Source organism: Elephantulus edwardii, unplaced genomic scaffold (assembly GCF_000299155.1).
Source record: "Elephantulus edwardii isolate Elephantulus edwardi_28Jun2011 unplaced genomic scaffold, EleEdw1.0 scaffold00030, whole genome shotgun sequence".
NCBI lineage: Eukaryota > Metazoa > Chordata > Mammalia > Macroscelidea > Macroscelididae > Elephantulus > Elephantulus edwardii.
Genome location: NW_006399780.1, coordinates 19,401,414 through 19,414,821, shown reverse-complemented (window position 1 = coordinate 19,414,821; position 13,408 = coordinate 19,401,414). Strand labels below are relative to the sequence as shown.

General features: G+C 48.6%; 1 protein-coding gene across 1 annotated transcript; it reads right to left on the bottom strand.

Moving 5' to 3' along the window:
• Positions 1-5,480: 5,480 nt before the first annotated feature.
• On the bottom strand, positions 5,481-11,957 carry HOXC13 (homeobox C13). The gene is made up of 2 exons (XM_006883911.1): positions 11,128-11,957; positions 5,481-5,740 (listed from the first exon to the last, which is right to left on the bottom strand). Exons 1-2 carry the CDS (start codon positions 11,849-11,851, stop codon positions 5,481-5,483), a joined length of 984 nt encoding a protein of 327 aa, XP_006883973.1. The 5' UTR covers positions 11,852-11,957.
• Positions 11,958-13,408: the final 1,451 nt, after the last annotated feature.

Below are 13,408 nucleotides of genomic sequence, written 5' to 3'. Positions count from 1 at the left end.
TCTTCTCTTGTCCCCTTCTTTGGGGCAAGGTAGGCTGGGGAAGGGGACTTGTGTCCAATTCAGATGAGGCTGAAGGGAACACGTATGGGGCTCACTCGCTTCTAACACTGCTTCACAGCTCAGGGTTAAAGTCCACAGACAAGACTCCCAGGCCCCCCCCCCCAGGATGCTAAGAAAGGAGGAAGACTGGGGTGCCCTTTCCTGCGAAAAACGGCTTTCCAGGGCGTCCGAAGCTGGGCCGAGAGAGGAGCCTACACAAACTTGGGGGGTTAAGGGTTTAGGACGGGGCCAATAGCATCCTTACCTCCTTCGGGCCTCTGTCCTGCGGTGCCCCCCGCCTGCCTCCAGACCCTACCTACTGCAAAATGATATGGGGTTGGGATCTCAGCCCTGGTCATATGGGAGACAGGCCCTTTCCCCACCTTCACCTGGTGGTCCCTCAATGTGTCATTCTCCTTTCTTTTTTTCCTTTTGGCGCGCCAATGGTTAAACACTTCTCCGGCTCTGACATTTCCCCCCTCCGCCAGCAGAGGATCTCCTCCGCCTAGCGAATTACCGGGTGAGTTAGGAAAGGTGTGGGGACCGAGTTTAAAAAGAAATAAATAAAGGAACCTCCTCCAGCGCCGGCCACACCCCCAGCCGCCTGCAGCGAATCGGCCGGGCGCGGGGCCTTAGGCCCGGGGGTCACGGGCCTCGAAGCTGGGTAGGGAGTGAAGACTGACTCGAGGGTCCTTCACCCCTCAGGATGATGGTCTCTGGCCAGGGTCAGCTCTGGAGGGGTCTGCCTGAGAGCTGCTCGCCTAACTTAGACAACTACTTCCAAAATCCAGGCCTCCAGCCCAGGGGTCGGGGGTCTGATCAGAGCAGGGGCAGAAGATCCACAAGGCTGATGGTACAAAGGCGTCCACTTACTTTTGGAGACCGAGGAGGTTCAGAAGGGTGTAGGGCAGAGGGTTCTCAGCTCCGGAAACCATCTTGGTCCCCTCACCCCCAGGCCGCCCGCAGGGCCAGGCGAGCTTTCGGACGAGGGCGGGGCGCGGGAAGGAGAGGCCGGCGACCGGCGCGGGAGCTGAGTTACAGAGCATCTCTGGAGAGGCCGCTTTTTATGGGCGTTATTAGCGCCCCTGTCTAGACTGGAGACGACACCTCCTCTGTGTGTAAACAGAGGCGGCGGGCTTCGGCAAGAAGGGGGATGGCGCGTCAAGGGGGCGAGCAGCCCTCCCCTTCTCTGGCCACCGGAAGATCAAGGCCTCTTCTACCCTTCCCCCTCCCTTGTGCTCCCTGTGATGTCAAGGTCAGAAAGACCTAGTCACGGTCAAGGCTAAAAGAGGAAGAGCCTGGTTGGTTGCTAAAAAACCCTGGCCCCCTCCTCCTCCCAGAAGCTCCTTGCTCCCCTGGGCCCCTCAATCCGTCACCAGCTCCGGTCTGTGTAGGCTGCAGAAAAGGACACTTGGATGTTGGGGGTGGGGGGAGCTGGGCCCAAGAAGAACCTAGGTTGGAAGATCCTCTTTTTTAATGAAATAGGGACCGTTGAGGGACCCCCAGCTCCAGGAGGAGTGATGTTCTGGGAGGCGGTGGCTGCCTCAAGGGCCTGTACTGCTTTGTGTGCCCACATTGGCCTGCTGGCCCTGCACTGCTGACCTAGCCGTCAGGGACTAGCTTCAGGAGCAGATGGTCTCTGAGATCTGTCTTGAACATATCTCTAGAGAATTGCTGACCTTGAACCTTCAGGTGGGTTCCTGCTATGTGGGACTATCAGCCAAAAGTTGCCTGCTCTGGTCCTGGAGCTGGAGAAGGGAAGAAGGGATTTGCCTTGAAGCTGAGGAAAGGACCTAACCGAGCCTTCTCCAGCAACCTGGATCTCCACATGGGGTGTGTGTGTCTTGTGGGCCTCAATCCCATCAGAGCCCCCTCAGTTCCTGCTGTCTGTTTTAAGCAAAGCTATTGAGCTCCTACCCCTCTGTACCTTCAAGTTTATCTTCTCAAACAGCCTCACTCTCACTAGGAGACTGGCCTTGAAGGCAAAGGCTTTTAGAATTTTAAATACAATGAAGGAAACACACCTGCTCCCTCAGATGAGGGTGCTGTAGCAGGAGTTCCTACTTATACCCATCCACACTCAGAGAGAGAGAGAACACACAAGGCTTTAGGAACGTCTCTGTTCTCTCCCTTCCCACACACCTTTATAGGAATATCTTGTGGAGTCTCCTAATGAGAATTGGGAGAAGGGAAAGGCCCAGGACCATCACAATCAGGGGAAGAATAATGCATTTCCAGACCTTACCTTCTCAGAACACACACTTGCACAGTATCTCTCTTATACAACAATTTCTGTTCATGTGCTTGCTTATTTTTATGGAGAGGCATTTTCAGAATTAATCCAGACATGATAATTCTCTAATATCAATCCAGGCATGTTTAATCTGGTGAATGAGAGGGCTTTGAGCACCTACAACACTGGGCTTAGAAGTGTTCAGAGAAACTAAAGTCTTTGCCTGGATTACTGGTGTTCCAATGCAACCCCAAGGAACCTGAACAAACTTTTCCAATTATCTTTGCCATTGTCCTCTTCTGGGGCTTCAGCATAGTCCCTCACTCAGGTAGACTGTGTGGATTAGTGTGCAAAGCTGAAGGAGTCTTTCGAACTCTGGGATTCTCTTACTACACCAAGTCTCCAATGCTCACGTTATCTATAGCTGTGTCATGGGACTGGACTATGTGCTCTCAATAAAGAGGGCTGGGGCCAACACCTAAGGGACTCCAGGTCTCTTGATGACTCAGTTCTTTTTCCTGACCCAACCATACATTTAGTTTCCAACCCTTTCCAACTCTGAGGAGTCAAATGGATAGATCTTGGAGAAAGGTTGGGGAAGTAGGAGGAGAGAGAAAAGGGGAGAAGTTAAGAATAAATTTTATTCTCTGGAGATTCACTACTTCCTTCTGAACCCCCCCCGCCCCCCCGCTCTGTATGTGGTTCTCAGGTAGTTAACCCAGAACTGAAACCAAGTAGAACATGACAGGCAGTCAGCTCAGTAAGGGATCTTCATCTTCAGCAGGCAGTGAATACTTCAGGCTCTTTGTCTCTCAATCTCCGCCCCCCTCCCCGTGTGTGTGTGTGTGTGTGTGTGTGTGTGTGTGTGTGTGTGTTTCACCTCTAGAAAATTTACTTAAATGAAATTTTAAAAGCTTCAGACATCAGGCAAAGGGAAATCAGAAAACTCTAATTTTCAACCTAACGCCTCCAGTCTTTCTGTGTCTCAGGAGAGGAAAAATATTATATATAAATAAAAATTGCTGCAGTAAAGATTTAATCTGAGATAACATTGTTTTAGGCTATATTGCTTTTTAAAAGTCTCTTAACCTGACAACTTAACGATCTCATTAACTCTGCCAGATAGGGAGATAGGCACAGACGCGACAGGGAAAACAAATTAGTGGCAGAGTCTACACAGGCTCCCAGTTGCCTGCAAGATTGGCTTTCCCATGGATGCTAAAGGGGAAAGTGGGGTTGGATAGGCAAACTGGGGGCTCATGGAGCCCTAGAGTCAGACTTTTCTGCATAGGTCAATGGAAGAGACTGTAGCCGGAGAAAGCTGAGCTCACAGCTCTCCCTGGGAGTCTGTGTTTCCTTGCCCAGAACCAGTGCTGGCCTGGGTGGAGAGAGTTGTGTCCCTCTGGAAGCGGTGGAGCCCTAGGAACCTCCAGGAATCTGGGATTGACTCCACTCTGCCACTGACTTTGGTAGCTCATTGAGATGCTACCTTCTCAGACACAGATCTGAACCCCAGTTATGAATGGAAGTGAATAGCAACATACAGTTCTAACTCACCTGCTCAGAAGCCTTTTCATTTGCTGACTATATCCTGCTCAAAATGTATACATTTATGTTGGACATAAGGATGGGGAGAGGTTTTTACATATTTTAATAGTGTCAACAACTTGAAAAACACTTAAAATCATAAATGAAGCCAAAATATAGGTTGTAATCTACCCAGATGTGAGTGATGATTATATGCTTCTCTCTCTGGCCATTCTAACTGAAAAAAAAATTAAAAAAGGCATCTTAAATTGCTTTGAAGAGTTGGCGACAGAAGAGGCTTCAGAAGGAATCTGAGCAATACAATCAAGGCAACAAAACTTTTTATTTTAAAAACAGATTTGTGGTTTTTTGTTTCTTTTTGCATTCAGTACATTGTCATTCTGACATCACAATACTATATACAGATACACAACATTTTTAAAAAAAGAAAGAGCCTACTTCTGATGAACATTTCCAAAGAACACTGTTTGTAATGCGCCAGTGGGAAAGGGGGTGGTGAGGGGGCCCCCAGAGCACCAAGTTGGCCTTTGAGGAGGGAAATGTTAGGCAGCTTCTAAACTAGATGGCTAATTGGGGGCGATTTATTCTAGCCTCCTGGAAGAAAACTGCATTTTCCTGGACAATCAGTAAAAGTGAAAGTGTAAGGTCTCTATGCCAGCCATGGGGCCTTGGTGGAAAGGCAACCATAGGGGGAGATGAGGAGTCCTGAGGTCTGAGGGACCCATTTCCATCTCTTTGGAAAAGAAACCAATCTTAAAAATCTACTTCTGTGCCTGGCCTGATCTTCCACTTTGCTACACACATACAGAAAGAGAGATAGACTCACAGACAGAGAAAATGAGACTGACTAGAGGCAAGAGAGAATAAGCTCAGATGTATTTAATATTGTGGTTGGAGCTTTGTGTCTTCCTTGGATTTCCCCCTATTGACTTATAGGGCAGAACAGGGGAGGTGATGGGAGAGAAGGCTTCAAAATCCCGCTTTTCTTGGCTAGAGTTGGGGGCAGGGATCTAAAAGACTCCAGCTTTTGTTGAAACAGGAAAGAAAGAACACCTAGGGAGCATCAGAACTCCAGTCACGCTGCCAGATTCCTAATATTATTATTAATATTAATGAGATTAAAAATATGCACAGAAAACCTAAACTGGGAAACTTTAGGTTTGGAGTGTAGGAGGAACAACAGGGGGAAGGAAGAAGAAGCAGATGGGAAGTATGAGCTTGCAAGGTTCTGCCTGGAGGCCACACCTTCAGCAGGGTCTTCCACCCTCCTGGGTGGAGGAAAGGACAGGAATCTGATTCATTGGGCTTCCTCAAACCTGCTTTGACCAGAATGATGATTGAGTTCTTCCGCTGCCATTCACTCTCTGGTGAGGGATGGGTAAGGGCAGGGGGAACAGAGGCCGGCAACCTTAAACCCACAGCCCACCCAGACCCACCTCTAGAACTGCTGATGCCAGGTGGGTTCCGTCTGGATGGAGATTTGAGGGCTGGGGCTGGGAAGTAGTGTGGCAGAAAGTGATCCCTCTGCCTCCCAGCAGCGCGGTTCCTCTTTACTGTTAATATTAAATATTCATCTGCACTGGTGAAGCGTCCTTCGGTGGTTTCCATTATGGTACAAGGCGGTGACATAAATAGACAGGGCAGGTGACCAGGTTGGTGGTCAGGTAGAGTGGAGATGAGGCGCTTTCGATGATTTGCTGACCACCTTCTTCTCTTTGACCCTTCGGTTCTGGAACCAGATGGTGACTTGGCGTTCGGAGAGATTTGTAGTGGCCGAGATGCGCCGGCGCTTCTCTTTGGTGATGAACTTGCTGGCCGCGTACTCCTTTTCTAGCTCCTTCAGCTGCACCTTGGTGTAGGGCACACGTTTCTTGCGCCCACGCCGGTAGCTGCTCACCTCTGGCTGCAGGGGCACCACGTCTGGAAAGGAAAGAAAAGGTGGTGGGAGGGAGTGAGACGTTCCTGGGGGCTAGGGCTGGAGCCTTGGGAGCTGCAGAGGTTCGGGGTACGAGATCCATGGGGGTCAGTGGAAAGTTCCCACCTCTTCATCCTTTGCATGGCTTATTAATAAACACACAGAGAAAGTGAAGCTAGTAAGGGACTCCCTGCAGTGCAAAGTTTCGGGTAAGTGCTGAACTAAATAATCGAGATAAATGACATTTCGGTGCAACATTTAAAGTGTTCAAATGAATAAAAAAATAGATCATGGGCAGAAATAAACATATTTAAATAGACTTGAGATCAGTATTACTGATTTTTCTTCTTGTCCCAAGATCCACTTTGGCTCTGTACAGTAGGAGGGTCCTTAACCCTTTGCTAATTCCCTCTTGGCCTGCAGTACCTGCGAGATTGCAAGTATTTTTTTTAAAAAAAATCCCTCCTTGGTGCAGGGAATCAGCTTCCATTCAGTCAGTCCAGATAAGGCCCCCATTCTGTTGTGTGTTTAGGGGACAGTGTGGTGGGTAGAGGGAGCCACTGTGGGTCCTCACGACTTTGGGTACTGGCGTTGCAAAGGGATCCAAGGCTTGCGCAGATAGAGAAGAAAAGTACTATGATGAAGCCAGCCTACTCAGAGGCCAATCACCCTAGGACTTGAGCTCCAACTGTGTGAGCCACCTACCACCACCCAAGGCGGGGGACCTACCATTAACACATAGGGAATTAGATCTCTGAAAGTAGGGATTCATATTCCAGGGTGTGCAACTGGTAAGAGCAACAGGGCCATTGCTCTTTCTTCCATAAAATAACTCCATGGCTCCTTTCAGAGGCCTTTACAAATGTCCATTCATAAATAGTATACTCCCTGCCCTCTCCTTTCCTTCAAAGCTAAAGTAACTGCCTCCATCCCTATGCACTAATCTTACTTTTAAGCCCTGAATATATTGTCATCTCAACCACTACCATTCAATCTCTCTTTTCTTTCGGATCTGGAAATTTCGCAGGGGTAGGTGTTGGGGAGTGGGGAGAGGGGGGAAAGTCAAATAGATATTTTATTACATTTTTAGTCCACCTTTATCCCTGTCAGTGAAAAGTCATAGCAACAATTTCACTGGGGAATGGAGGAATGAGGGAGATATTTGAATAATTAATCCTTGAACTTTTTCTGTATAATTATTAGGCATCTCTAGGAAGAAGCTAATAAAAAGGGATGGATAGTTGATATTTCCTCTTCATTCTTATAACCCATTGGAAGTATAGACACATGGTGAAAATACAAAGTGTTCTGGAGACTTTTATGAAATACCTTCTCCTAGGGATCCCTGTCTACTCAAGATGGGGAGGGAAGTGGTTACAGTCAAATGCAGAAGGAACCAGAATGTTCAGGGAGAATATGAGGGAGCTGGAATCCTGTCCTTGGGTTCCACTGACTTCATGGTGAGGCTTATCTTTTCTCTGCCTTGTATAAACAGATGAAGGCTGTTTGTTATTATTTTTATTAATCTAAAAAAAAACCCAACTTCACTTTAACAGCTCACGATCTATAGGTTAAAAGGAATATTTTTTGATAGAAGATATAAAAAATCAGTTCTAATTTAAGTTACAGATGTAGATATGATTCAGGAAACTAATAACTTGGGAACGAAAATAAACAATGAAGGTAAAGTAGTGATAACATGATTGTTTTGTAGTTTCAGTTTTTTCCCCCTCAAAATATTTTTTCTTCAAGTTTAGCTTATTAAACCCATTTTATAAAATCAGTAATCTGAGGCTCAATGTGAGTATAGTAGCGTAAGTGTCAAAACCAGATTTTAAACTCAGATTTTCTAACTGTAAACGCAATGATGCTGTATAGTAATTTTGAAAAATGGTAACAAGTCATCTGGAACAATTCAGCTTCAAAGCACCTCCTTTTTCATCATTGAGCAAAATAGGGTAAAAGTGGATTTTGGTTTCTGAAATAACCAGTTGGTTGTCCTTGTTTTTGAACCCTACTTTCTGGAAAGTCTCATAATTCTCTACCAAATTTGGTCTTCTAAATATCAACTCTAAATTTCAAATGAGGTTTAATCAACATGATCCCAAAAATCAGTTAAAAATACACAACTGGTTGTCTCTGAATAAAATGACTGGGCCATTTCTCATGGACCAAAACAAGCTGATGGTTGCTTTGCCCTCCTAGGGAATTAGCCCTAGTTTCTCATTCTCAGAGAAGTTCCTCTACATTGTCTGCAGCCTTGTTCAGAAAGGAAGTGGAATCTATATATGTAGAAATATCTGGCAGCTCCATCTTATGTATACACTGTCTACAGTGAGTGGGGATTCGGTTATTAATTTTACAAAAAACCTTTGCCCAGAACATGTATACAAACTATTCCATGCCTGAAAAAAAAAAATCTGATAACTGGGAATAGAATGAAAATCAGATCAATGTTCATCTGCAGCTTTCTCCTGGGGTTGATGCATAGGGCCTGGCTATTGGCTACTTGCTAGAGACTATCTATCACATAATCTGGCTCTAGGCTTTAAGGAGAACATTGTCCTGGTCTGCTTTTGTGAGAAACACTGCTCTTCTCAACTGAAACCCAAAAGGCTTGACAGTAGGGACTTTCAGAAAGACCCAAAGAATCTGCTGTTGACTTTCTCTTTATCACTCTCTTCTCATACCCTGCTATCTTCCCTTTTCTTCCTTTTTCTCACTCTCTCAATCTCCGATTCTTTCTTGGAATTTACTTCTCTCTATTTGAAAAAAAAAAGTTTCTACATTCATCATAGGGAGGAATAAAAACCAAAACCCCAACAAACAAAAATATCTAACGATACAGAAGTAAGACAAGCTTCTATACCACTGGGGAAGGGAAGAAGCCACAACATATCTTGGCCTTAATTATCTGGCTCTTCCTGAACAATTGCCTCCATCTCCCACACCTAACTAGACTGCCATGGATGAGGTTTCTCAGAGCCAGAGGCGCTGAAGAGAGACAGTAGTGTTTATGCCTAGATGCTGCCGAACAAACCACAATTGCATAGACAGAGTTATCTAGAAATCTCACTACTTCTAAAGGATCTCTGTGTGGGTAGAGAGATGGAGGGTGAGGGATTTTTTTTTCTTTTTTCTTCATCTGCCTCTCTCCTGGACCTCTGTACTCACTGAGACACACTAACCTGATTCTGTTTCCACAAGGGGAGTAAGTGAGCACACAGCTATTGAGACTCACTGAAATAGATTTTATATCCATTCCCATGCTGTAATTTGCAAGTATATTGAATCTCAACTGGGTTGTATTTTTTATATATTATAATATCTTTCTCTAGGACGCTGTGATAAAAGAATGCTTATTTTCAGAAGATTTTTTTTTGTGGGATTGAGATATTTATTTTGCCCAAAGAGATTTCTGAGTTTTTCTTCAGTCCTTCATGCCCATGCCATTCCACACACATACATAAGAAAGCCACAATGGTTCCTTCTTTTCTCCTTCACACTTATTGCTCTCAGCCTGCCCACCCACAGCCACAGGAGCCCTGGTGGGCACCTGCTACAACTGATCCTCACTCCTTGGCATGGTTCGCTGACTTCTCATGCTCCAGGAATTTCTGCTGGATCCCCATTTCCCAAGATGCTTTTCATTTGGGTGAAGTGGGGAATTAAAGAACCTTTACTCAATTATGTACTACTGTATACCTATGTGTAATTTGCCTGTCTTGTAGAAATGTGTTATTATATACTTTATACCAGATTATTAGAATAGAAATGACATCGTATGAATATGTTATTGTTTGCAGTGTAGGTGATGCATGGCACCATGCACTAAAATCCTACCATCCTCAGATCTTCTGGCAGCCAGAAATGGGCACCTAGAAGTGGGTCCCACAGTTGTATTAAATTTTGCTGTACTTAGTAATTTAATAATATTTACAAGAATCTTATTTTTAGCCATCTAAGATTGGCTCTATGCATGTAAACCTTTTCTTGAGTTTTGGTGGCCTAGTGGTAAGGAATTGTACCTTTTGAAAATGTCTTATATAATTGTCCTTTTGTGACCCACTCATGTTATTAAAATAATTTTTCTAGACTCAAAAAAAGAATCTTATTTATTCTGTAAAATAATTCAATGATTTCTACCCCATTGCTGTCTACCTTTATCCCTACTACCAGTTGCAAAGGAATTTCAGCCTTTCCATAGGATAGCTTCTGTTCTAAACTTTCCAGTGAAAACATTTGTTCCAGGGCCAGAGTGTGGAGTTGGAGTTGTTGGTGGGGAGAGCCTGGAAAACACTGGAATATATGGATGGCTTCTCAGGACATCCGGAACCACTGTAGCACCAGGAGGAAGGATCCAATCACCCCTTTTTTTGCTCAGTTCTGCTTATAGCTGCTAGAGCAAGTTCAAATGCTTGGATTCACTCAACCCCAAATCCTGATTTGTCCCTGTAGTACTGAATTAGAAGGTTCCAACACTGGTTTGGGAAACCTCTGACTGGCCTTTCCCCAGAGGAAAAGTAGGAATTACAGGATTCTTTGCTGTTAAAATATAGGATCAAAAGGAGAGAGATGACTCTCCACACATATAATCAGAGAGGACTGAGGAGGTCCCCAGACCCGGCCTTTGTCCTACCCTCTACTTCATTCTCATGCTCATTTTTCTGTGTCTAGGTCAGCACTAACTCTTTTTTGTCGGGGACATCAGTTTGTCAGAGAGAATTTTTTTTTTTTTAATCCCAAGGAGGGATGTAAATCCCTTTCTCTCTGCATCCCCTGTAAGATGTTTTAGCTCTTGTCAACACTCGGGCAATTTGTGGCCAATTTTTAAAAAATAAGAAAAGAAAAAAAGGAATCACACTACACTGGGGCAAATCCTAGCAAGATTAGATCGCTTAAAAAAAAACAAAACAACAAACCTGTCTAGTTGCTGAGCGATCCCGAAAATTCAGGCAAAGGAGTCCCTGGGATTCTTATTTTCCATTCACTTATGCAGTGGGAGGTGGGTTTGTCCTGATGGTTGTGGGGCTAGGGCCTCCGAAGCTCACCGCCCCCCAGTTCGGTGGGCAGCAGGCTGCGGGGCCCATCGGCCTCGGGTGAGGCTGGAGTGGGCAGGGGGAGGAGGCGGCCAGCGCGAGCCGAGCGGAGCCGGCGGCCCGGCGCTCGGCGCCTGTGATTGCTTCACCCTCGGCGGAGCAGCTCCGGGGAACGTGTCGGAGCAGATTTCTTCCCCGGCGCATTCCTCAGCTCAGCTCGCCCGGCCGGCTCCCGGGCAGCCCCGCCGAGCAGGCGCGCCGGGGCCAGACGGCGGGGGTGGCTGGGGCGCGGGCCCCGGGGCAGGCGGGGCGGGGAGGCTCGCCGGAGGCGGCCAGGCAGGCACCTTCCTTACCTGGGAAGGGAGACTTCCAGAGGTGGGCGGACTGAGACTGCTCCTTGGAGCAGTACACCTGACTGTCCCAGCCGTTGGAGAGCGCCCAGTGCTGGTAGCCTTCGACGGGGATGAGTGCGTCGTGGCGGGGCTCCGGGTGCCCGCTGATCCCTGGCACCACCGACACGTCCAGGTAGCCGGGCATCGCCTGGTAGGAGCTGGCGAAGCTGGGATAGAAGGCGAACTCCTTGGCCCTGGAGGACAGGTCGTCCCCGGGCAGGGCGCCCGACGGCTCCGGGTACTTGTCGCCCGGATGGTAGGCGCAAGGCTTCTGCTGCAGGTTCACGTTGTGTGACAGGCGGCAGCCGTAGTAGCTGCCCCCGAACGGGTAGCCATAGCCCAGGGTGGCGCTGGAAGAAGTGGGGGGCGCCGGTGGCGGGGCGCACTGGCGCGCCGCCTCGGGGGCCGGGATGTCCGTGTAGACGGCTCCCTGAGGGGCGCCCAGGGGAGCCGGCGGGCGCCCCAGCACGGGGTGCGGAAGCAGGTCGCGGCAGTGGCTGGCCGGGCAGCTACTGCCCAGCCCGTCCATGCTGGGGGCTTTGCCGGGGCTCGCGCCGCTGCAGCCGCCCCCTGCGCCGCCGGCGCCGCCGCCTCCCCCACCGCCGCCGCTCTCCGCCGCGCTGTCCTCATAGACGTACATAAGGCTCTCCGGCCAGCGCGGATGCAGGAGCAGCGAAGTCGTCATGACATGATCTGCTCGAGCTTTTTAAAAACTCCACTTGCCAGAGGCAGAGAGCTGGGGAGACACCTTGCTCCCGATTCCCCTCCCCCACCCCTCCCCTCCCCTTCCCACCCCTCCCCTTCTCCTCCTCTGCTCGCTCCCCCTCCCTTGCAGGCTCCCTCCGCGCATGCGGAGACACTTCATTAAGAAATCCGCGGACTCCCTCCAGCCTCCCACCCCACCCCTCCGGCGCCCTAGTGACGCGGCCCCCGCACGTGACGCTCGGCCTGGTCTCCTGGGGTTCCCTCCCCTCCAGGTGGGGCGGGGAGAAAGAGAAGCGGGCTCTGCTGATTGGCTTTCCGAGGGGGCAAAGAGGAGGGCACTGGGAGATTTAAAGGGATAGGGCAACGCCCCCTGGTAGGCCCCGGGGGTGGGGGTAGGGGTCGGGCACCGAATTTGGCCGACGTAAAGGGATCTTGGGAGGAGAGAGCTGTTTGCAGGCACCTCCCCGAGGCTTAGTATATGTGCGGAGGAAGACCAACCCCTACCCAAAAGCCGCTCTCTGGGACTACCGAAATTCTCTGGATTGGGTGTTTTGGACCGAGGGTAGGGAGAAACGTATTTTTAATAAATAAATGAAAACAAACACTGAAAATAGGCAGAGAGTGCACGGGCAGGGTGTGGAGTGCCCCCTGGCTTGGGCGGCTGGAGAGAACCGACGCCGCACAGACAGCCTTTGATACAGCTTTGTGCTTCTGCTCTCCATCGCCAGCCCCTGTCTGTAAAGCCCCTATCGTCTGAGACTTCCTTACGTGGAGTGGAGAGGCCTGGGGGGACACTGTAGCCCCAAACACACCCCACTTCCCCGGTGGGGTGCAGTGGAATGGAATATTCTCAGCGATAAAAGGAGAAATGATAAGGAAAAGAAGGAGCATAGAATAGGAAGATACCCCAATATACAATAGAAATAGAAGTCTTTGGGATTTTTTTCCAAGAAAATGGAGCGTGGGGTGGAATAGATTCGGTCTGGGAAATGTCCTGAGTGAAAACAACAGCAAGCATTCCTGGTCTAGCACACGGAAGAGAGCAGGGGGCGAGGAAGGGTGGGCACTGTACCCTCGGAGGAACCCTTCTCTGAGTTAACAGTGGGTGCCCAAGGCTTCCCGACCTCAGCCCTCAGTGATATGGGCAGCGTGCTGGTCCGGGAGGGTGAGAGCTGGGGCGCTGGGCAGATCTAAGACCAATGCAGTTCGGAGCTGGACATTCCACCCTAGCTCCCAGGCATTCTGAGGTCATTCTCTAGATGAGAATAAAAAAAAAAAAAAGAGCACCAACTTACTGATGTTTAAGAAGCTTCTTCTTTCCTCCCCGGTGGCCAACTTGTTAGGCCCAATTTGACAGTCCTCAGTTTTTGAGATACATCTCAGCAATATTGAGCCTAGGGCTTCAGGGCTTCTCTGAAGAAGAGATAATAAAGATTGGGGGGGGTGTGAGGGTCAAGGGGCTGCAGCATCTTCTGCTGTTCCTGCCTGTGGCATGGGTTTTTAAGAACGGGTGCCCTTGCTCTTGCGTTCATATTTA